At 52.3% G+C, this 22,269-nt stretch overlaps 8 protein-coding genes across 8 annotated transcripts; 5 read left to right on the top strand and 3 right to left on the bottom strand.

The window, feature by feature from the left end:
- Positions 1–209: 209 nt before the first annotated feature.
- Z519_10264 (uncharacterized protein) lies at positions 210–2,237 on the top strand (the record flags this gene model as incomplete). Its single annotated transcript, XM_016767981.1, has 5 exons — positions 210–509; positions 536–669; positions 725–932; positions 1,032–1,121; positions 1,182–2,237. 5 exons carry the CDS (start codon positions 210–212, stop codon positions 2,235–2,237), a joined length of 1,788 nt encoding a protein of 595 aa, XP_016616079.1.
- A 306-nt stretch (positions 2,238–2,543) lies between these two features.
- Positions 2,544–2,936, top strand: Z519_10263 (hydroxyisourate hydrolase; the record flags this gene model as incomplete). Its single annotated transcript, XM_016767980.1, has 1 exon — positions 2,544–2,936. One exon carries the CDS (start codon positions 2,544–2,546, stop codon positions 2,934–2,936), a length of 393 nt encoding a protein of 130 aa, XP_016616078.1.
- Positions 2,937–3,518: 582 nt separating this feature from the next.
- Positions 3,519–3,985, bottom strand: Z519_10262 (uncharacterized protein; the record flags this gene model as incomplete). Its single annotated transcript, XM_016767979.1, has 3 exons — positions 3,519–3,707; positions 3,762–3,803; positions 3,857–3,985. The coding sequence occupies 3 exons, from the start codon at positions 3,983–3,985 to the stop codon at positions 3,519–3,521; spliced, it is 360 nt and encodes a 119-aa protein (XP_016616077.1).
- A 5,515-nt stretch (positions 3,986–9,500) lies between these two features.
- Positions 9,501–11,717, bottom strand: Z519_10261 (uncharacterized protein; the record flags this gene model as incomplete). The annotated part of the gene is made up of 1 exon (XM_016767978.1): positions 9,501–11,717. The coding sequence occupies one exon, from the start codon at positions 11,715–11,717 to the stop codon at positions 9,501–9,503; it is 2,217 nt and encodes a 738-aa protein (XP_016616076.1).
- Positions 11,718–15,110: 3,393 nt separating this feature from the next.
- Positions 15,111–15,692, top strand: Z519_10260 (ubiquitin-40S ribosomal protein S27a; the record flags this gene model as incomplete). The annotated part of the gene is made up of 3 exons (XM_016767977.1): positions 15,111–15,129; positions 15,185–15,259; positions 15,322–15,692. 3 exons carry the CDS (start codon positions 15,111–15,113, stop codon positions 15,690–15,692), a joined length of 465 nt encoding a protein of 154 aa, XP_016616075.1.
- A 454-nt stretch (positions 15,693–16,146) lies between these two features.
- Positions 16,147–17,028, top strand: Z519_10259 (uncharacterized protein; the record flags this gene model as incomplete). Its single annotated transcript, XM_016767976.1, has 1 exon — positions 16,147–17,028. One exon carries the CDS (start codon positions 16,147–16,149, stop codon positions 17,026–17,028), a length of 882 nt encoding a protein of 293 aa, XP_016616074.1.
- Positions 17,029–17,832: 804 nt separating this feature from the next.
- Z519_10258 (uncharacterized protein) lies at positions 17,833–19,027 on the bottom strand (the record flags this gene model as incomplete). Its single annotated transcript, XM_016767975.1, has 3 exons — positions 17,833–18,543; positions 18,600–18,723; positions 18,777–19,027. The coding sequence occupies 3 exons, from the start codon at positions 19,025–19,027 to the stop codon at positions 17,833–17,835; spliced, it is 1,086 nt and encodes a 361-aa protein (XP_016616073.1).
- A 753-nt stretch (positions 19,028–19,780) lies between these two features.
- Positions 19,781–21,829, top strand: Z519_10257 (uncharacterized protein; the record flags this gene model as incomplete). The annotated part of the gene is made up of 1 exon (XM_016767974.1): positions 19,781–21,829. The coding sequence occupies one exon, from the start codon at positions 19,781–19,783 to the stop codon at positions 21,827–21,829; it is 2,049 nt and encodes a 682-aa protein (XP_016616072.1).
- Between the last annotated feature and the right edge of the window lie 440 nt (positions 21,830–22,269).

Below are 22,269 nucleotides of genomic sequence, written 5' to 3'. Positions count from 1 at the left end.
CTAGTCAAAGTCTGCAGTCAGCCTTGAACGTCTGTCTTAGAGAGGCTTCCGTCTCTGACCCTGAGGAGCTGCTAGAGCTGCCTGAAGCGTGCCTCGCCCCCGAGTAAGCTTATCGATCCGGGGACGAGCAACCGATTCAGTCAATCAACCCCTCTATCAGTCAGTCAGTCGCCCCATCGACCCACAAGAGTTGAGCCGAATGATTCGAAATGTTCAAACGCCATGCAAACCATCGGGAAGAGGTTGGTCCCGGCACCAGCGCACAGTCTTCACAGCCCGAGTCCGGCCAACTTCAACTTCCTAGGGATGACCCCTTTGAGAATGTGCGGCTCTTTGCTCAATCACACGGACTCGCACGGCATCTGGACAGCTTCCACAAAGCCGCGGTCGTACTCGAAGGCCGAACTACTTTGGACGAGATCCCGCTCTCCGCGTCAGAGCTAAAAGCTTTGCGCGATGAGACGGAACGAAAATGGCGGCAACCAAAGATGCTGTATTTCACCATCTTGGTGTGTTCGTCGGGGCCATAGAACAGGGTTGGGCACAGACGGGCATGAATGGTGCCAACCTGTATTTCCCAAAGGCATTTGGCATCGGCTCGAATAGTAAACATGACACGTTCATTGTCGGCTTGATCAACAGCGGCATCTATCTCAGCACAGGAGTCCTGTGAGTTTGCCTGTTGTGGCCATCTAATTGACTTCCCGCCTTCTAATGTTCACAGAGGTGCCTGGCTCTCGGATCCGGTCAACAACTGGCTTGGTCGTCGTGGTGCGGTCTTCGTGGGAAGCATTCTCTGCTTCCTTGCCAACCTTGGGTCGTCTCTGAGCGAGACTTGGCCGCAGTTACTGATTTTCCGCTTCATCCTAGGTGGTGGCTTGGGGATCAATGCCAGCACCGTCTCTGTGTATGCCGCTGAATGTGCCCCCGCTGTGAGTTTACCCCTGTCTCTGAAGGATACATAAACCTTGACGCGGTGCCCACTGGTCCCCAGCCTCTCCCGTCGCCGTTGCAGACTAACACCTACGAAGGGGATCCGCGGCGGTTTGGCCGTGTCCTGGCAGATGTGGACGGCTTTTGGAATATTCGTGGGTTTCGTCGCCAATGCCGCCGTTCACAGCGTATGTTCCATGCTTCAGGTGCTCAATGGATCACAAAGAGAGGCTGATTTCCCTGACTAGTATGGCGACGACCCCTGGAGACTCCAACTGGCGGGTCCTTTCATCCCAACCATACCTCTATTGCTGATGTTGTACATGTGTCCCGAATCGCCAGCATGGTACTTGAAACACGGAGACCGATATGATCTCGCATTCCAGTCGCTCTGCAGGTTGCGGAGCAGCGGGCTGCTGGCAGCAAAGGAGCTGTACTCCTCGCATTTACAGAGGACAGCGACAATGAAGATGATGGACCAGGAAGAGATCTCCTTCTCCAGGAAGGTTTTGGATCTGTTCAGGGTACCTCGCATCAGGCGAGCTACTACCGCATCCTACGTTGTGATGCTCTCCCAGCAGCTGTGTGGCATCAATATCATAGCCTTTTATTCGTCAACAATCTTCTCAGACGCAGGATTCTCCGACTTCGGCGCCTTGGTGGCATCCTGCGTCTTCGGGTTCATCAATTTTCTCGGAGCTTTCCCAGCGATATGGACCATGGACACTCTAGGGAGAAGGTCGCTTCTCCTTCTGACCTTGCCACCCATGGCAGTAACCATGCTCGCGGCGGGATTGAGTTTCAACATTTCTGCCGACAATCCTGTGCACTTTGGACTACTTGCCACCTTGATCTATGTCTTCTGTGCCTTGTATTCGCCGGGGATGGGGCCGGTTCCGAACACCTATTCAGCAGAAGTCTTCCCACTTTCGCATCGCGAGATTGGCATGAGTTTTGCGGTGGCCACGGCGAACTTTTGGGCGGCCATCTTATCTTTGACATTCCCACGAATCCTCACGGCTCTCACGTCTCAAGGAGCCTTTGCTTTATACGCAGGACTGAATATTGTGGCCCTGGTTCTAGTCTTCCTCTTCCTACCAGAGACTCGCTTGAAGACACTCGACGAACTGGATGACGTCTTTTCCGTTCCTACGAGGACATTTGTGAGGTATCAGACGACCGAGTTCTTACCCTGGATTGTGAAACGATACGTTATGCGAGACAAGGAAGTTGACCTCCCCCCACTGGGCTTCGATGAAAGGTATCAGGAGCTCGAACAAGACGAAGACGACCGAGAGACATAAGCGCAAGCTCCGGCCACAATGGGACGCTACAAGACATTTGCATGGGCCATACAGTGTCGAAATCCCAGTTGAGGTGGAGGTTGCTCTGTTTTGGGTTCGTCTCCGAACAGCAATGCTCCGCCGTAGAAGCCCCACTGATAGCGGTCATTTTTTGGGGGCCAGGTGCGACTTTCTTCTTTCGGCTCGACGTCGTCGGCCTCCTCCGACCAGCTTGGGACCTAGCGGCAGCATATTTATTCATCTCGTCTGCATCGCTGAGACTCTGCGTCGCAACATACCTTCCCGCCCCATACTCCGTGCAGCACAATGGCTTCTCCCATCACCTGCCACGTCCTCAACACCTTGTCTGGGACTCCGGCGTCCGGCCTCAAAGCGACATTGACACTTCTCTCGCCCAACGGCAGCACACCTGCCCAACCTCCAGTCAGCTTCGCTGCCGTCACAAATGAAGACGGTCGTGTCAAAGATTGGGAGCAATCTGCCGGCAGGAGTGTGTTGGATGTTATGGAAGGGTACAGCCACGGAGAGCGAATCGCTTGGAGCATCAAGTTTGAGGTCGGTGCGTGGTATGAAGAGAAGGGCGTCGAAAGCTTCTGGCCCGAGGTCGAAGTGAAATTCTATGTTAAAAAGGGCGAGCGGCATTACCATGTGCCCGTATTGGTCGGACCATGGACCTACACGACCTACAGAGGATCTTGAGGTGCATCTCCCGACGCAGGATGCTTTGTTTGTTGCACCGCTAAACGGCCTCCCCCACCGCAACCCCGGTTTTTTACTTGAGGTACAGCAATCGCCAACGCTGTGTACCGCTCGAGAATCGAACGCTCTGCATTAGACTCTGCGGCGCCAATGAACCTAGGGCGTTTTGCATTTCTGCGACGCAAGGGCTAAAAACCCTAGAGCTGCCTGCCACGCATCTCTAGTTCCACCGTACCCGCATATACACATACTCCGTACAAGGCTTCCCAAAACGCTAACCGACCTGCAAGACTCTGACGAATCCGATTTCCATTCCTCCATACTCGAAAATACGCACCCACAATTCCCCAGTCCTCATTCAGAGCGCTCGCTCATCGAGGCAATCAGCACGCAGCTTTCCAGTGCATGACTTGGAATCTCTGACTGGACCATTTTGTGGTCCTCGTGACACCCAGCAGACCAGCAGCGGGCCCTTCGGCTTTTGGAGAGTCGAGAATTTTTGGTTGACAGAGAGGTCATGTGGCCTTTTCTGATGAAATACTTTTTGCAGCAAGACGCTTTCCCGCCCATTGTGACGAATGGTCACCGAGAACGCTTGTAATGAGATGCAGAAGCGTGTGAGGGGTTGTGCCTCCGACTGACACCGATGGTGACAATTTCGTTGATGTCGCAGTCCTCGTCATCGGTGCCGCTGCTGGCCCTGTTGGACATGCGCATGGTCTGCTGCCTCTCGTACTGCTCAGATTGCCTTTTGAGGTCCTCTATTTGCTCCTGTGGACTGCCGTGAGAGGCTTGCTTCCGGTTGATGCTTCGGTCGAGGCTTACCTTGGTCAGCTCGGGACCATTGATGAGGAATCCCTCTCGACCCTAACTTCCCGGTCAGCTTGTGCCCCCGTGGTCCCCGGAAGAGACGCTCATACACGATATGAATACGGCCTCACAGTGGCGGAGGGGCCCAAGAAGTATTGCAATTGTCGAAGCACAATATGGCGAGACAGGCCATAGCCTGATATCCAGTAATCCCGTGGTGGGCTTGTTGGTTGAGGCATTTCGGGTGTGAAGATGGTGGTTGCAGTGGGGCAGAGCAGACACAAAACGGATATAGGTTGGGATCGAGGAAGTCGACAAAAGGTATCAGCTCGAAACCGAGGCCACCGGACCTATCTAGATGTTGGTTGTGAATGTATTGCCATGGTAGAGTCGAGAATACAGTCGATGGCGAGAGCCTCGATCGAGATATAAGGCTTTCGGAAGAGGGGGTACTAACCAGTGCGTATCCAATGGCCGTTGTGTAGAGACAAAGAGACGGAGATTGGTTCCCCCAGCATTTTGGTGCTGGGACGCGTTGGGAGGCAGAATTCCAATCCAGCTTGTCATGCAACTCATGCAGCACTTGGACTAATGGCAACCGAATGGCCGCCTCGCATTCGAGCAAATGGATGAGGTCTTTGTCGCCTGTTGCCCGCCAGCCAATCACAGCCGACGCCTTCCCTCGCAGCTTCAAGGTGCGTCGCCTCACTTTGACCTCCTCTCGCTCCAACCGCCACCCCGTCGTGTCCAGCGCCGCTTCATCGACTCACCAACACTCTCACCATTGCCCACCACTCTTCTCCCTCTGGTCCCTACTCTCCGAGATCACGCTATCGAGGCGCTCGCTCAACCTTAATCTGTGCCTGCTGAGGCTGCAGAAACACGCCAATTCCTGCACACGTGTCCCGGGGCACGCCTTCGGGCTTTCAAGAGGGGGGGCACAAGGGGGGGTTGCCTGTGCTGGCTTTGGTGGCAAACAAAATGAGAGCCGCTGCCAGTGGCACCATGTCCGATCGACAACAACTCTTTCATGCGACTTCTCTAGGGCCCAAGTGCTGGCCAGGCAGTACCCGCGAGCTATCTTAGGTACTGTACACACAGAAAGAAAGATCCGAACAACGATCAGCAATGCACACAATTCAACTTAGCAGCCAGCGGCATCAGCGGAGGCGACCCTGACTGAAACCATGAACCCTCAAGCCCTGAGCCTCGGCGTCGGCGGCAACCCCCTTTCTGCCCCCTTCTGCAGTGGCTCAGAGTTCCCACAGGCAATAGTCTCATTGCAACTTTCTGCACCATGCAATGCTATGCGGGACTACCTATGCAAGCAAAGCTCTTTTCTCACACCGCTCCGTCCTCTTGACCTCCAGGCGCAAATACCGCCCTCCGAATCCAGAGTCGATTCACCTTTGCACACGTGGAACATGGTAACGGCCTGGTCCACCTTTCCTAGAATGTCTGGGTGCTGTGGCGGAGTTTCATTTCTCGTATCACCTTTGTTTCCACAAATTCATCTGACCGGTGCACGCCAGGCCCAATAGTCCTTGAGGCTTTTCAGAAAATGCGCCCTTTCTCGAGCCTCTTACGAATCGTCGAAGCTATGCAAAATGCATCCTTGGAATCCAAGTGGATATTATTATTGCCTGCAAGCTTTCCCAACACCACTCAATCCGCCGAACATTGGGGTCAGCCAAGCTTGATTGGTAGCATTTCTGACTTTTCGACCGTTGTCTGAAGGCCCCCAAGGTTGCCAACTGCTCCCAGTTCCCAGCTGATGGTCTGCTCGATCAGAGTGTCAATTTTCATCTTACAAGTCCACCCATCAAATGTTGGCCGCTGCTGTCTGAGAACTGGCCCAATTCATCTCCAAGACAAAACACACGAAACCTGTTCACGGGGAAACAAAAGTATCATGGTACGTCATTCTGGCGCGCCACCGGCTTGTCTGTGCCCTGAAACTCGGTACATGGGAATTGGGCCCGAGTAATCGCGCTCCCTCTGCGGGGTGTCCAATCCTGTCGCTGCGACACACTCCTTGACGCCAACTGGCTGTTGTCCATGACCAAAGATCAACCCAGGGAAAGCCTGAACACCGATCCAATCAAGAACTGCAAGGCTCCCTTTCTGGCCGATCCCCACCGAATTGAGAACAAGCTTGGTCTAGGAGCTTTTATCGTTGGCCCAAATTCGGTTGACGGACAGAGACTCGATATCGCACATTATCGATCTAACCAACTGCCGAATTGTCGCGTCGAAGTTCGTAGGGAGGGTGATCTTATCTTCGAATAGTCTCGCCCTTCGGCTGCCCGACAATCATTCTCCATTCAAGGTCGACAACGCCCGTGCATCTTCCCCCAGCAGGGTGTCCCCCCTCCGAAACATCTTTGGCGACTACGGCGATCACTTCCGCAATCATAACCGATACCACGGTTCTGGGAGATATGAGTGACACTCTGCATGATCTTGCTGCACCCAAGGTGCGAATCTACCCGCTCCTACCCGCACCCTGCGTCTCCGGCGTGTCACCTCGGACGAATTGCCAACCACAATGGTACCTTCCCGTCCAACTCAGATTCGTGGATGTCTGAGTTCTGCCCCCTTATAATATCAGCCTGACTAGTCCCTGTCACAATGCCTCACTCTCTCCTGATCGTCCCTGGATCGACCACGGTTGCATGAAATGTATGGGGCATTCAGCCATCTAACCTAGACGTCTTCTACCCTCCTGAGTGACCTCGACGCTGATGGAAACAGGGGGGATGAGTGGACATGAACACTTCTACTATTCACGATAACATCCAGAAGTCAAAGTCAGACCACCTTTCCAAGGTTTGAGGCAAGCAACGGATTGGCGACGGCATACCCCCCTCAGCTTCAATATCCTATCTTGTCAGGCAAACTGTGGCACCATATCAGTCTCTGTGGACTTACTAATCTCAACTGGCTCTATGTGAGGACTCGAGGCCTGGAAGAGCTTTGCGGTTACTGCAATCACAACTGAAATTGAGGACGTGATACTCGCAACAGCGGGCCCTCGAAGTGATTGGTTTGTTGGGTTTGAACTTAAAACGGCCTCTTGAACAACATGCTCGGGAAGTCGATCTCCGCGTGTGGGAGTGCGGCTGCACCTGTGGGCGCCAGGTTAACCGCTCTGATAGCAAGGCACCAATCCCAACGGACTAGCTAGATCTTCTTGGCCTCCATGTCCAGTTCCGTTTCTGTGCCCGGTTGCTGCCATCCGACATAAGACCACATCTGACACCATGTCAGAAATAGGGTACCACTAATCCAAGTTGCTCGCAGACCTAGGACTGAGCATGTACTTGTCTGGCACTGCAACAGGACTAACTCGATGACTTCCAGCCTCACTCTACCATTCGTCTACAAAGGTCCTCTGGAACTACCAATGTCGAATGCACACCCAACCAATCCGAGAAAAAGGCCTTCTCATACCTGTCAAGTGTCGAGCCTGTCAAAGCGTGCGCCCGCCCAAGAAGCCTCACTTTGAGGGTTCAGAACTTTAATGCCCACATGAAGCTGTACCCAGGCTCCGGGCTGGCCCTAGGGATTCGGTTTCAGCGAGGCGTGGCACCAACGCTGGGAGGTACGACCAAAGCAGCAGCTGAGCCGTCACAAGCGCCACACTCCCAAGGCAATCGTCGTAAATGGAGCACGGATGGGTGTCTTGCAATTGAGAAAGAACAGTGCACCATCGTAAATGGAGCCTACCGGCAGGCAAGTGCCTCGGAAAGCTTTCCACATCCTTCACCACCCTTCTTCACACTTCTTTCTCCGACGTTCGACGGTCGATCTGCGTCTTTCTAACCTCCCCGAGCGCCAACCCACCGCCTGAGCCCTCACAACCACTTCCTATCCGTGAGTCCGGAAACGAACCGTTTTCCGGCGCCCAAGTAAAAGGCGATATGCAATCCGTCCACTGCGTTGACATCGCCCTGATTTGGATCACGCTTCTCAGCTAACTCAGCTCTAAGTTTTGTCGGCGGCACTATGTCTACCTACGGCTTTGCCCCACGGAGACAATGCGAAGTGGTTGGGGCGCTGGAAGCTGAGCTCGAAAGAGGGCGAAAAGAGCAATCAGCGGAGTAACTTGAGTCTTCACGCTGTCGCATCGCCCGGACTTTCGAGCCTTCTGATTCCTTGATTAGCCATACCCGCCTGCCCTCACGGCCTCGGACGTACGAAGTTTTGTGAACCTGTACACAAGTTGCGTGAAATGTCATAGAACAAATATCCTGCTCACGTATTCACGACGGGAGGCAAGCTGCTGGTTTTGGCGAAGACCGGTCCCGAAAGCCCGAGGCGACTCTTGCTGGTTTGCGTTGGCAAAGTGAAAGAAACCAGTAGACCAACCTCCAACCCACGAAACCCTAACGTACATACCATCTATCCACCTTCCCACGCACTCTTCTCTCGCGCGGTCTCCGTCCGTCCAATCCAGCAAACAACATTCAAAGAGGTCGCAGAAACGGGGGAAGGAGGAACAGGACTTGGAAAAGAACACAACAGACCAGTCAGTCAGGGACGCAGGGACGAAAGTTTCTTACTCCGTATGCATGTACACCGGGACTAGAAATTAAAGATGCGACCCAATCGTGTGTCAGTCGACGGACTTGGTACGATTTGGAGCTTTGCCCTTTTGCCCTTGACTGCAAGAGAACCAGGCTGTCTATTCATCATCAAGAAAACAAGTCCGTCTCAAAAGAAACTGGGCAAGCTGGGAGAATACAACATAACCCATCTCACCTCGCTTTCTGTATGTCTGGACCGTAATAGACTCCTCCCTTCTGTCCCCCTGTCACCCACCCATTCACGTTCCGGCCTCGATCGAAGCTGTCGAAATGGCCTGTGGTGAAACACACCACCCACCCTCCCTGCGTCCGTTGTCTGATCCAAAGTCTGAAAAGACAAACAGCATGTATGTATGTATGCATGCATGCATGCACAAACAAAGCGAAAGAGAAGGGGAAAATAAAAGAGGTTGTGAGTGAGTGAGTGAGTGGGAGCATGCAATATTGCAGTATTGCAATCGGTCAATCAGTACTCATTGAATGAATGAATGTCTCATATTTCAGTGCCGCCGGGGGGGGTCTAGGTCCCTTCGCTCCCTCCATTTCCCCTTTCCCATTCCTTTCCTTTCCCAAAAACATCCAATCTTCAATCCTGCATGCCTTCCCAGCTTGGCTCGTTTCCATTGTCTTGTTCGCTTCGCCTCTCTTCGTTTACTTTGCTTGGCCCCTTCCTTCGCGGCCAGAAGGGCAAGGAGCGCAGAGAGGTGCATATGTGTGTGTGTGTGCTTGTGTGAAACTGAGCAAGATAGTTCCAAGCAGCAAAAACAAAAAGTCCCTATTTTCTCATCTCATCCCATTGAAGCTGCAGGACAGGCACCCTTGGGCACCCTCTCGGCGCCGACGCTCGTTCCCAAAAAGAAGGTCATTTAAAGGAATGAATGTACAGCAAAAGTTGACTGGCATAAAACCCCCCTGATCCATCGCAAAGCATGACATGCACGATCAAAGTAAATACATACGCTACCCATCCCGAAGCCGTCCCCTGTTGCCGATCCCAAGATTTCCCAGCCCTTTGGTGTATACATCGATCGTCCCAGGTCGTTCTTCATCAAATGACTAGAATACATTTACATACGCAAGTTGTTGTTCAAAAGATCGACGGCGACGTGACGGCCTCTGTCGAAGTTGTCGACGTTTTTTTATTCCTCCCGGATACATGATTGTCTCAAATGGTGAAGAAATCCTGTGCCGAAGGATCCAGCCCCATGTCCATTCGGCCATAGTCGAGAAAGTTGTCAAATTCATTCGTTTCATGCTGCTCCATCTTGATGGGCAGCTGCGGCGAATGGTTGACTGAGGACGGATCGGTAGACAGATCCGAGAAATCAAAAGCCACAATGTCAGCGGGGGGTGATGAGCATGAGTGTGACAGACTAGGCAGACTGTGTCCTGAGGAGGCGTTCACAGTGGTGCCCAGTATTGGCAACCCATCGTCCATGGTCGGAAGAGCTGGTAGCATTTGTGATCCTTCGCTGTGTTGGAGCTCTGAAAGCTCGGCCAGCTCCGCCGGTGTCAACTCGCGGTAGATAGGGCTGGGCTTATTGCCGGTAGAATATCCTGGGCTGTGTGGTGGCGTGAAGGAGAATGTGTCAGGAGGAAAGCTCGTCATCTGATCCATGTTCAAGAGGTTGTGCTGTGGCATGCCAAATCGGGCCATGCTTTCAAAAGGTGACGAGCCACGAATGCTCAGATTGTCCATTGTCTCAGTGGGTGGTGAACCCCAGCTTGACATGGAACAGCTCGACGCAGAGGACGTATAAGGATCATGGGGTTGTTCAGTGGTCCCCTGCCTGGTTCGGTTGGCTTTCTCAAGACGTTCGTCCAGCTCTGGTCGGGGCTTTCTGGGTCTACCGCGTTTCATCACCTTCCTGACAACACCGGCGAACGCTCCAGCGCACATTCCTCGCTGGCGGTGCCTGGTCAATGCATCGTGGCGAGCGAATGAATTTCCACAGGGACAGGGATATGGCTTTGTTCCAGTATGGATCTTGGCGTGGCGTTTGAGGTCGTGACCTCGAACAAAGCATTTCTTGCAATGATCACATCGGAACTGACGATCACCCAGATGGGTTTGGATATGTGATTTGATGTTTTCCTTCCGGCCGAATTTTTTATTGCAATCCTCATACTTGCAGACCCATTTGTTGTCCGCGGGATCTGGGCCTTCGATGAACTGTGCAATGTCATCCAGCGTAATGTTGGTTTCCTCAATCGACGCCTCAATGCCGGGTTCCAGATTGAGATTCGAGATCGACATACGTCGCTGTGAAAGGGCCGGCCTTCCTGGCGAAGCGCTGCCAGCAGGTGCCTTTTTGGTCGAAAGAACCGGAACAGGCGTGTCTTCGAGCTTGGGCACTTGGGTCTCGACTCTGTCTGTCTCCCCCGGGGTGGACTCGACCTTGACCTCCGTTGGGACAGCTCGCTGGACTGCTGGGGTGTCCTGAGCTCGTCTCTGGGGTTCGGGTACGGGCATTTCAGCCATTTCAAATGAAGGTCTGGTTGGCGTTGGTGTTGCCACGAACTCGGTCCTCAGTTCTTCGTGTTCTATGATTCCTTCCAAAGACTTGCCTCGTGCCATGGGCACTGGGTAGGGTGACTGGAGGGCAGGTGATGCTTGTAATGAGCGTGAGTATTGAACTGCGGTATTATGTTGACTAAAGGGGGGTGTGAGAGGGAATTGTGCTGATGGACCATTAGATATATTCCCGAAATCTCTCAGATCTGGAAATAACTCACCAGACTGTATTTGATGTGAAGGCGTATGAGGTCGCAACTGGGTCTGGATCCGCAGATCTGGTTGCGACATTCTCCGGTTGTCAAAGGAGATACCGACACTCGGTGGAAATTGGAGGGCTTGAGCCTCATGGAAATACTGTAAGCTGTTCTCGTCCATGAGTCCCGTTGGCACTCCGTTCTGCATCGACATGTTCATGTCGGTGAAGTATTGTTGCGAATGCGAAAAGGTCATGCCTGGAGAGCTCTGGTGCATGATTGCATTCATTCTCATGTTGTTGTACGGCGACGCTGGGATTGAAGTGGTCACCGGGAACATACCACAACCTGGAGAGATGGGCATGTCCATGTGCATATTTGGCTGCTGCTGGCCCGGCCTTGCTATTCGTTGCTGCTGCGCTTCCCGCAAAATCTGTTGTCCGTGCATTGATCCTAGGTTAGTCATACTTACCGTGCTGCCTTGTTGATGCTTCCGTATGGGGCTCCGTTGGAGGTCGAAAGACTGGCCCCGTCTATGAAGATTGTGCCGTGGTTGTTGAGGCATGCTGGCAGAGACCTTCATGGCTTCGAAGGCTACAACGGGTGTCGAGTTTTGTCTCCGATGTAGCCTCTGTCGTTGTTGAAGAGATGAAGGTTGGTTGGACATCATCTTAGGCGAGATGAGTTCGAAAATGGTTGCTTGTCGAAGGGTTGTCGTGGTACTTGTCGTCCGGAAATTGATCCTTCAATGGTTCGAGACTGCAGCAGCAACGCTCATTAGCATCTCGAACATCCTCTCGAAAGCATTTGTCCCCAGAACCAACTCACCTCACGCAGCGCAAGGGGCTGCGGACCGGGCAGCGGTCTTGTGTTATACTTCTTTCACCAGTCGCAGACGATTGTGTGCGACTGTTCTTTCTTCAGAGAAGGGGCCCTCTCAGGGCAGATATACTGGAGTGATCAGAACTGGGTCCTGAGAGGCTTCTCGATTGACTCTTTTGTAGGCCTTTGGGTTTCTCGAAGAGGGAGAGATCGGTTTAGACGGTAGGTATGCAAGGTCTGGAGGATGAAGAGGAGGATGAGATGGTGGTTGCAAAGTTGAAGGGATGAATGAGTATTGACCTGCACTGGTGACAGTCGGTGATCTCACTGGTTGTCGCTCCGGAAGTGGCGGCAGCGTAAACAGCTCTGTTGCACAGCAACAGAGGCACAACCGCCGCCTTGGCGCCTCTTTGGACATGTGATTTTGTCCGTCTCGCCCTGTCCGCCAGGGTTGCTTAGGTAATGCCTTCTTGGCGTTCTTAACTGCAGACACAGCCGAATTGAAACTTGGGCTGAACGGAAGTCCGGCTGTTAGAAAGGAGGTTGCCTTCGTTGGTAATGAGCATTACAGGGTTGTCTTATATAGAAATAGAGGTGCTCTATCCTCTTCATATGCTGTTAGATGTATGTTGATATAGCGGCCACTTCGTCGTTTGTCGAGACCTCTTTGCCTATATTGTACGCAGCGTGGATTTTGTGTTACAGTCACTTATTTTTCAGTTCGCATTATCCGTGGTGTCCGCACTGATCCAAAATCTCAAGGCCCAATGCTCCTCGGTCGATCTCGAGAACTAAAGCGTACGCCAAATTTTCCAATAGCGTACACAGACTAAAAACGGACTAATAGAACGAGACTGTCCTCTTCACCTAGAAGGATTTTGGTTCAACAGACAAGACAGGCACAACATATCTCACATAGGGCACCAGAAGCGTCTCTTCGGCCGAAATCGACCTTGTTTGCCATCAGTATTCAAAAACCTGGCGTGGATGCAGAGCGAGAAGATGCGTCGTTGCTGCCTGAAAGGGAGAAATGGGGATTAAGACTATGTTTTTGGGACAAGTTCCCTTACTTGATAGAAAAATAGATATATTCAAACCTTAGAACATCACCGACCACAAACAACCAATCCGAGGTGGTAAATAGTCAAGAAGAGCGTCGAATATTCGAGGTACGATCCATCTATCTGCTGTCCATCAGCCACAAATGACCCATCCAAAGTGGCAAATGACCAGGAAGAGTGTCGAACTGAGTATACATTTTATCTCAATGATGCAAAGAGGTCGAAGAAATTGCTGTGTCGAAGAAATTTCTGCGCTCATTCAAAGTTGCTTAAAGTGGTGTGTTAAATGGTGGTAAGAGGTTCTCCTTAATTCGTAGATATCAAGAAGGCTGCGAAGCTGTACTGCTCAGGTTGAAGGGCGAAGCTCCATAGAATCCGTCGGCACTCTGGAGAAAAACAGTCACGTTGGCAGGTCGGATATCCAATTCAAGGGTGGCCATGTGCATTGAACGAGTGCTTAAAAACCAACGGGCCGATGTAAGGCGCAAGATGGTGCGCTAGGAATGCTGAGGAGGTGGGATTGCAGCAGGACTGATTGGGGGATATCATCCAGACAGGCCAAAGTGCCGACAAGAGTCAAACTCTGCAGGAGGGGAATATACCCAATGGGTCGCAACGCCTGTCCATGATACCTCTGCAGAAGCTGGACCCGAATATTTTTCTAAAAGCAACTTCTAGATATAGGTTGCCATGTATTCGACGAAAGAGTGAAGAATCGATAGTCGTCAAGCGGCCATTTGTGAGGCCGAAACCTGGGATCGGCCAGAGGAAAGTTGACAAGACTTAACTCTAGATATAGGTCGTCATGTATTTGGCGAAAGGACGAAGACCCAGTGGTCGTTAAGAGCGACCATCTCGGAGGCGGACACCCGGGACCTGTCAGAGGAAGTTGATAAGGCTGACTCGAGACAATTGTGAGGCGAAAATTCGGGATCGGCCAGCGGGCGTTTAGGTATGCTGTTATGAGCTGCGTTAGTCAACTAAAACATTGGTTTGAGCGGTTATGCCTTCTGGGTTTTGTGGTATTTTATTTTCATCTCTTTTCTTCTTTTCCTCCTTTATTTTTTGGGTGAGCCGAGGGTGTTTGACTTGGAATGCTCTTAGAATGTGCTCATTTTGGGGTATTTCAACCCCTCCTGGCCGTCCTTCTTCGTCGTCTTCGTCGTCGTCGTCTCCTTCTTGCCTTCGTCCTCATTCCAGGCGAGCCATCGTTGGGCCTGGACAAGAGTCACAAGGCCTCTGGCGCCCACCGCGAGGTCCACCATTGCGATGTCCGATGGGAACGCGGAGGTTGCAGGGGCTAACGCAAACTTCTTCCTCTCCCTAAGAGGTCGGGAGGGGGCCATCTAAGGAGGAAAAGGTGAGGTGGGAAGGACAGTTAGAGTCTTGACGACCTCCATAGGCATGATGCCCGCGGGTCAATAAGACCAAGTACACCTACCTCTTCGCTGGTCTTCGAACAAGCCTTCAAGTCTCGGACGTCGGGCCACCTCTGCTATAGTGGGCTGTCAGACCAGCATCAGCGGCATAGCAAACAAGCTATTGAAAGACTGTGACACTCCTGACCTCGTGGTGCGCTGGTAAGAGCTTTTGTATCCCCTTTCGTTGAAGCTCGGCATATCTCAATATGTGCTCTTATATTTCTTGCTGTATGTCCTTCAAGCCTGCTAGCAATGTTAGCTTTGTAGAGTACTCGCAGCTTTTGAGCTCTATGACTCTGTGCTGTCAGATCAGCATCAATGTCACCATGGTTGGTTGGTGACGACGACGTTAATCATGTCGACAAAAGCGCGGAAGCTCTGTCGAAGTGCTCGTATTGCGTACCGAGTACGCCACAGGAGGCTCGGTGCAAACTCGGTGCAATGTCGTGTGCGCTTCAGCGGCTTCTATGCTTATGCTCCACCGTATTAGTTCGCTCTGGCGCACGAAATAATCTTCTAATTCTCTCCGCCCTAATTTTCAGATCCTTTATCATTTTCCTTCCAAACAACATTTGCGTTTAGAAGATTGAGGAAGACAGACTGCTGTCGAGGTAAGTTTGTCTTGAGTCCGAGTCCTAATCTTTGGTCTCGCGCTTCCACCTTTCCCCCGGCTTGACCTCTGCCAACACTCTGGCCTCGCTTTTTCCATCTTTTCTCATACAGCAACCAACTGACAAGTCGTTCCAGATCTTCGGCCAGATGCAGATCTTCGTGAAGAGTTGGCTTCTTTCCTGTCCTTTTCGTGTTATCAACTGTACTTACGAGTGCTATAGCATTGACGGGGAAGACTATCACCCTCGAGGTGGAGTCTTCCGACACCATCGACAATGTAAAGTCCAAGATCCAAGGTATGTCGCCGAAGAATCGATCTAAATCGCCCTCGCACATTGGCTCACGGCGCCTCCATCAGACAAGGAAGGCATTCCTCCGGACCAGCAGCGCCTGATCTTCGCTGGCAAGCAACTTGAAGACGGTCGCACCCTCTCCGACTACAATATCCAGAAGGAATCCACTCTCCACCTGGTCTTGCGCCTTCGCGGTGGCGCCAAGAAGCGCAAGAAGAAGGTCTACACCACCCCCAAGAAGATCAAGCACAAGCGCAAGAAGACGAAGTTGGCCGTGCTCAAGTACTACAAGGTTGACGGTGATGGAAAGATTGAGCGATTGAGGCGCGAGTGTCCTACCAAGGAGTGCGGCGCCGGTGTGTTCATGGCTGCTATGCATAACCGCCAATACTGCGGACGCTGCCATTTGACCTATGTCTTTGACGAATCCAAATAGAGCTGAGAGCATGTATGCAATGCAGCTACAAGACACGAGATGAAGTCAGCACAGATCTCAAGGGTGTGGATCAGACCAGATAGCAGACACGAGCCCAACGGCTACCGACAATCAAACCACAATTAAGTATTCGGTACGGTGTGACTCTTCTACCATCGAACATTACTCGTTGTTCCATCTATATTTTCCCCTCGTCCTATTGTGTGGTGGGTCGACTTTCGGTGCCCGCTTTTCGTCCTGAGGCGGTTTATAGCGGCAACAAGTCCTGGCCTATTATTTTACCCATAGAATCCTGCCGCTCCACTGATGTTATCGATAGCCCTCTTACATACCCAGTACTGTGTGGCCCGCTTGTTTACTTACCATTCTTAGGCCATTAAGCACACCCGCGAATGTCACACCACGATCTTGACTCTTCAACCCTCGACCCTCAATTGACATTTCGAAATCAATCATGGATCTGGAAACGACGGCGCATCCAGAACCTATCCTAGATCATCACCACCGCAAAGTCGAACTCCAATCCCCCCACGACCTGACATACCTTCAATCCAACCTGATCGCGTGCGCGCGCCAAAAGCTCGATCTACACTTTCCCCTCTTAACCGCGGCGCAGGAGAAATCTCAGCCTGCCACGGTCATACCATTGGACGGCGTCCAACTGAATGGAAGCTCCCAATCTCGTAACACAAAGGCCCAGGATGGGAACGAGGTGGAGGATCCGCTCCGCGTCCGCGTCCGCGAGGTCGTCGAGGCCTTCATCGCGCGAACCTGGGAAGGCGCGTGTAAGAACATCACTGTCAACGGCCTGGATGCGACGAGCCTCCCCGTCGCGTTGACGACCGCAAACGCCGCAAATTCCACGGGTGACCAGCAGGGAGAAGAAAAAGAGGACAAGGAAGGGGTGGACTTTGTCTACGAGCCGTACGATAGCCAGTTACAAGCAAAAGTCGCTGCGCTTTACGGAGAGCTGGAGACATTGACAGCGCAAGTGAGTAAACTGAGGAGGATAGCTCCAGCTCAAGGAGCGGAGATGTTCGCGAAGAGGTTGATGGAAGAGATGGAGACGGATAATGTTGAATTCGAGAGGCGCGTCACAGCAGCGACGACGAGAGTTGCGGAGGCCAGAGAGGACGTTCTGCAGCTGAAACCCCAGAGAGACGGATGGTATGACGATGTTCATGCTATGTATGACCGCGGGACGACCGAACTTGCCATGCTGGCCGGCGTTAACAGAGCCGAGGGCGACGCTGATCACGAGGTCCATGGTGCAAGCTTGACCGAGACGTTAGGCAAGATCCAACGTGCGAGGACCGTGGCCATGGAGTTTGAGTGAGCAAAAGAGGATGAAAGAGAGCCCTGGGATTCCGTGTGGTCATCAGATTGCCATGGGCTCGATTCTGGCTCGGGGACCTGGTCTACTTCGACATCGATGCCCTCTAGGTGAGTGGCCAGCGGCCCGCTAGGGCAGAATTCGGGAGCAACTCGACTTCCGACAATCTGATGGCTGCTCTACAGAGAGACGAATGACACTTGGCCCCCTTGCAGCTCCTCGTCGATAGCAGAGATGAGGAACCCCTCCAGTGCACATCGATCCAGAAGGTATCGAACACGAAGAGAAGTGGATTGCCCATCAAATATAGAACCGCAACCCAACTGCACCATCTGCATTCACGATACCCTGGCTAATCAGGACGTACCCATTTGGGCAGCGTCACTATTCCATCTGGAATCAATAAACAGGAAGTCATTCGAAACGAGAAGAGGAGAAGTGACGGAAAGAGGACCAGACGACCATATATCACTGCTGCTGACGCATGATGAAAGCATGTTCCTCTACCAACATCACGTCGGCCGCCTGTCTTGTATAGACAAAATCCAGGCGTGCCATACAGAGCCAAACAAGAAGGATAGAAAACGCCCACTCACGTCGAAACCCGGAGTGTTGGGGGGGAAATATCAGAGGGTCTCCGCCGAAAGCAAATGTGTCGTCAAATGTATCGAGTACAACAGGCAGATCCACGAACAGCTCCTAGCTTGGGGCCCCTATACCCTGATCTGCTGTTTCTTCAGCCTTGTCCACCACCTGCAGGCGTTCCGTGCTTCTCGCGACCTTCTGAAACGGTTTGCGTGAAATCATCTACGACCCTGCTGTCTCTTCCATGGGCATCTTCGGTCCCTCGGCCGGTGCCTTCTCAGCCTCCACGGGTGTTGTAGCGGGAGCGGGAGCGTCTTTCGTGGCAGGATCTTGAGCGCTGTCAGTAGGGGCAGGTTGGACTGTGTTTCCGGCATCCTTGCCCGTGACTGGATCCTGTCTCGCCCATTTAGGTGGTTTCGCATATTTGGGGTCTTGCCATGGACCGTCATCACTGAATTGACAACCACCATCGCATTCACATTCGCCGCCAAACTCCTTGGGGAGATTTTCTGCGGGGACCTGTTGCAACAGATCCTTTTGGTAGTTCGAGCCTAGGACGTGGATCTTGGCAACTGTAATCGGGTCAAGGAACGATTTGACGAAGCTGAAGACGCTGGCAAACCCCCATGGAGCATTGATGATGTACAGCTTGCCCAGTCGTTCAGGGTAGTAGTCTTGGGAGATAGCGCTGACAGACTTGAGGTAGCCGTACACGGATGGGATTCGCCCAACACCGACACCTTTCATATCCATAATTGTGCAGCAAGTCTCGAGCAGTTTGCCAGCCTTACGCGAGCAAGCAGGTAATCGTGGATCGGCGACCTTCTCGTACTCCACCACTAGGTTCTGGACCATGCGTTCTGCGGTAGAGATTTTGTACATGGCATTCAGATCAATTTTGCCATATTGTTCAATGTAGACAGGGCGCCCATCCTGCCGATTTCTGTCAGTGACTCTGGACAATGCCGGCAAATGCATTTTGGCCATACCTTGTCGGTCTTGTGATAGTACTGTGGGTAGTATTGGAACATCTGAGCTCGTTCTTTGTAGTCAAAAGTACGAACAAGTTCATCCGTCCCAAACTCCTTTCGCCATTCCTCGTTCTTGACGAACCTATGACTTGCGTCAATACCTGGTTTGTATCATCTTGTCGCGTGGAATCATACATTGCCTTGCTGTGCTCGACATTGAACTTGCGGGCTCTAAGAAAGCGCAGCAGGGTCAGAGTGTCAAGCCTTTCCGTGTAGCCTTCTCTTTCCAGCATCATCCTCAGCTGGCGTACTTGAGCATCCTGTTCCTTGGTGGTATGGCCAGGATGCCCCGACTGGTTCTCGGGGGCAGTTGTGGGGAAGTCATAGTCGTCATATTTCGGATCCAAATCGATTTGCAGGTTCGCCTGTTGGGTTTCGGTCGACATGACGAAAAAGGAGGGTGAGCGACCGCTGGGGGGAAAGTAGAGGTGTTCTTTACAACGAGCGACACTGACCGAACCAGGAAGAGGCTGAGCTGGAGAGGCAGAGGGTAGACAGAGTCAGTGTCTCTAGTCTAGGTTATTGGATGCAAGCAGCGTGGTTGAGAATAGGGATGAGCAGCAGCAAGCCAGCAACAAGGACGACAATCAAAAAGATATATTATGAATGGATCCAAAAGTGCATCTTAATCAGGCACGGGCGCAGTTGAAAGGTCGGCGACGATTGGGGGCCGCCCTCGCTCTCCATAGCTATGACGCACGACCCCTTGACCCCTACTATTCACACAGGACCATACCTCGTAGGGGACGCCCGTGACGCCCAGAGGCCTCCCTGGCACCTGCTCGCCTGCGTAGGCTTGGCGCAGTCAAGAACTGACCATTGCCATCCCACCGTGCAATCCCTTCGCTGAGATCCGGAAATCTGCTCCAGAAATTTAAAACTACCGCCTTCGACTAGGCACATGTGACTCACGCCTTGTCCCAGATTCTCTCGAGTTCGTGCGAGGCTGATCTTCGAGGAAGTGGTCCCCTTTCAGTTTGGATAAAAAGAAATCACCGCAATAATTTCCTCGTGAAAACCATCGCTGCTCGGAATATGCAACCGCAGGGCATATCACTCTCCAAGAAACTAAGCGCTGTGTGGCAGGGACACTCATAACGAAGACTAAGGCGACTTGAAGTCGCGCGACCAAATCGACTATGCCGCCCAAACATCCAAAATCTGCTGGCGGGAGAGGCAGATCCGGAGATGACAACAAGGAAGAACCCCTGCAAGCAGTCGTCGTTGCGGACACTTTCGAAGACAGGTTCGCCCCGTTCACTCTCGAGAAGCCGAGATGTCTATTAACTTTAGCCAACACCCCCCTGATTGAATATACTCTCGACTATCTCGCAAGTTGTGGAGTCCAAGTCGTCTACGTCTATGCCGGGGCACATGCCGACCAAGTCGAAACCTACATCGAGGGGTCTCGGTGGAAGTCTCCCAACTCTCCCTTTGAGAGCCTGACCCTTCTGAGGTGCATCGCGAGCTCAGTGGGCGACATCATGAGAGACCTCGACCAAAAGCACTTGATGGCGGGAGACTTCATTGTGGTCAGTGGTGACATAATCGCAAACTTTCCGATCGAGAAGGCTTTGCGACAGCACAAGACTCGAAGAGAAAAGGACAAAAATGCCATCATGACCATGGTTCTTAGGGAGGCCGAACCCGGAATCCATGACCATAGTGGCGGAGTAGTGCCGACCTTTGTCATCGACCCAACCAAGGAGAGATGTCTCCACTACGAGGAAGCATTTCCGGGTACTCAGTTCACCTCCCACATTGACCCCGAACTGTTGAAAACTCCGGAACTGGAGGTCCGACAGGATCTCGTTGATTGCAGAATTGACATATGTACGCCGGATGTTCTCAGCCTGTGGTCGGACAACTTTGACAACCAGTCGCCTCGAAAGGACTTTCTCTTCGGCGTCCTAAAGGACTGGGAACTGAATGGAAAGACGATCCACGTGTATATCGTCAAAGACCATTACGCCGCCCGAGCCGCAGATTTCTGGTCCTACAACGTTATATCTCAAGATTTGAAGCAAGGCCTAATCGCATCAATTGCGGTGGAAAATAACGTCTTCGGCGACACACACTACGACCATTCTCAGAACGGAGTCATTATCGATCAAAAAGTGATCGCAGTTAAGCCCACCAAACTCGAAGCCGGGACAATCGTCGGACCTGAAACCACCATTGGCGCAGGGTGTGAAATCAGAAGCAGTGTGCTTGGCCAACGGTGTCATATTGGCAGAAATACAAAATTGGATGCTGCATACATCTGGGATGACGTGTCTATTGGCAACAATGTCAAGATTTCGCGGGCTATCATCGGAAACGAAGCCTTCATAGGAGACGATTGCATCATCGAAGAAGGCGTTCTGATTTCTTTTGGCGTTAAGATCGCTGCTGGCACTACGGTTCGAGCTGGCGCAAGAATTTGCAAACCACAGCAGGGAGTAGATGGAGAATTGAAGAATGACGCTTTGATCGTTGGGGATACAGGAGAAGGCCATGCTTATGTGGAGGATGAGGAGGACTATCTGAGTTCTAAGCTGTCGAGACTGATATACGACAAGCCAGACTTTGCAGATTCGGTGTCAACTCTGGAGTCGGACATGTCTGAAGACGAGGTCTCCTCCCTAGGTGGATCGCGAAGTCAAAGTTTTGGCGATGAGTCCTTCGACCGGTTTCAACACGACACAGTAGCCATCCTCGTCCAACGGATGCAGGAAGGGAAGCACGTGGACGATATGCTCAGCGAGCTGATGGGTTTGAGATTCAGCGGGGGAGCGGATGAAACACAGGTTCGCAAAGCCGTTGCAGTGGCGTTGATGAAGCACATCCACGGCGAAATTGAGGCTGGACTGTCCGCTGCAGACGCAACCAGACGAATCCTTACCGCATACAACCCACTCATTCGCCGGACAGGTGCAGAACAGGCGACCGAAGAGCAAGTTTCGTTTCTGCTCGATGCTCAAAAAGAACTATCGAAGCGGAAAGACGGTGGCAAGACACTCCTGTTCGTCGTCAAGGATCTCTATGATCTTGAGGTGTTTGGCGAGGAAGCCTTCACTGACTGGTGGGCTGATGAAAGATCCAAAAATGAGCCAGAAATGGCGGCGGTGAGACAGCCAAGCTCACAGTTCATCGACTGGCTAGAGAACGCAGAGAGTGAAAGTGAAAGCGAGGAAGAAGATGAGTAAAGGCAGAAACAAACGACCGGCACGGGTCATCATGGCAGGACCTTCTCCCTGGAGAGGGTGTCAGCCTTGCACGTGTTCGTTGTTCTCTGCTTGTGGGAGCAACATGCCTATGAATCCATCAATCAGCCTCGAGAAGTTGACAAACACCCGTGTCAAAAGAGGCCGTGTCTTCTTATGTAGGGAGAATATTGAGGATTTCCAAAGTGTATATGGGCACAATAGCAGCAAAAGGGGAAGGACGAGAGAATGCCGAACTGCCCGGAGACGGAGACGAAGATAGACGAGGCTTCACGTCACGTGTTAGACGGGGATATGACAGATCTGATCAGTACTCGGTAATGGTGACCGCCACCCTGGTGACCTGCCCTGCCATGCCTGCTCACTTGCACTCGCCCGCCGCTCGCCCCGTTCCATCGCCCATTAACTAATGAGTTCGTCTG

Source organism: Cladophialophora bantiana, assembly GCF_000835475.1.
Source record: "Cladophialophora bantiana CBS 173.52 unplaced genomic scaffold supercont1.17, whole genome shotgun sequence".
Lineage (NCBI taxonomy): Eukaryota > Fungi > Ascomycota > Eurotiomycetes > Chaetothyriales > Herpotrichiellaceae > Cladophialophora > Cladophialophora bantiana.
This window is presented reverse-complemented; position numbering and strand designations above follow the sequence as displayed.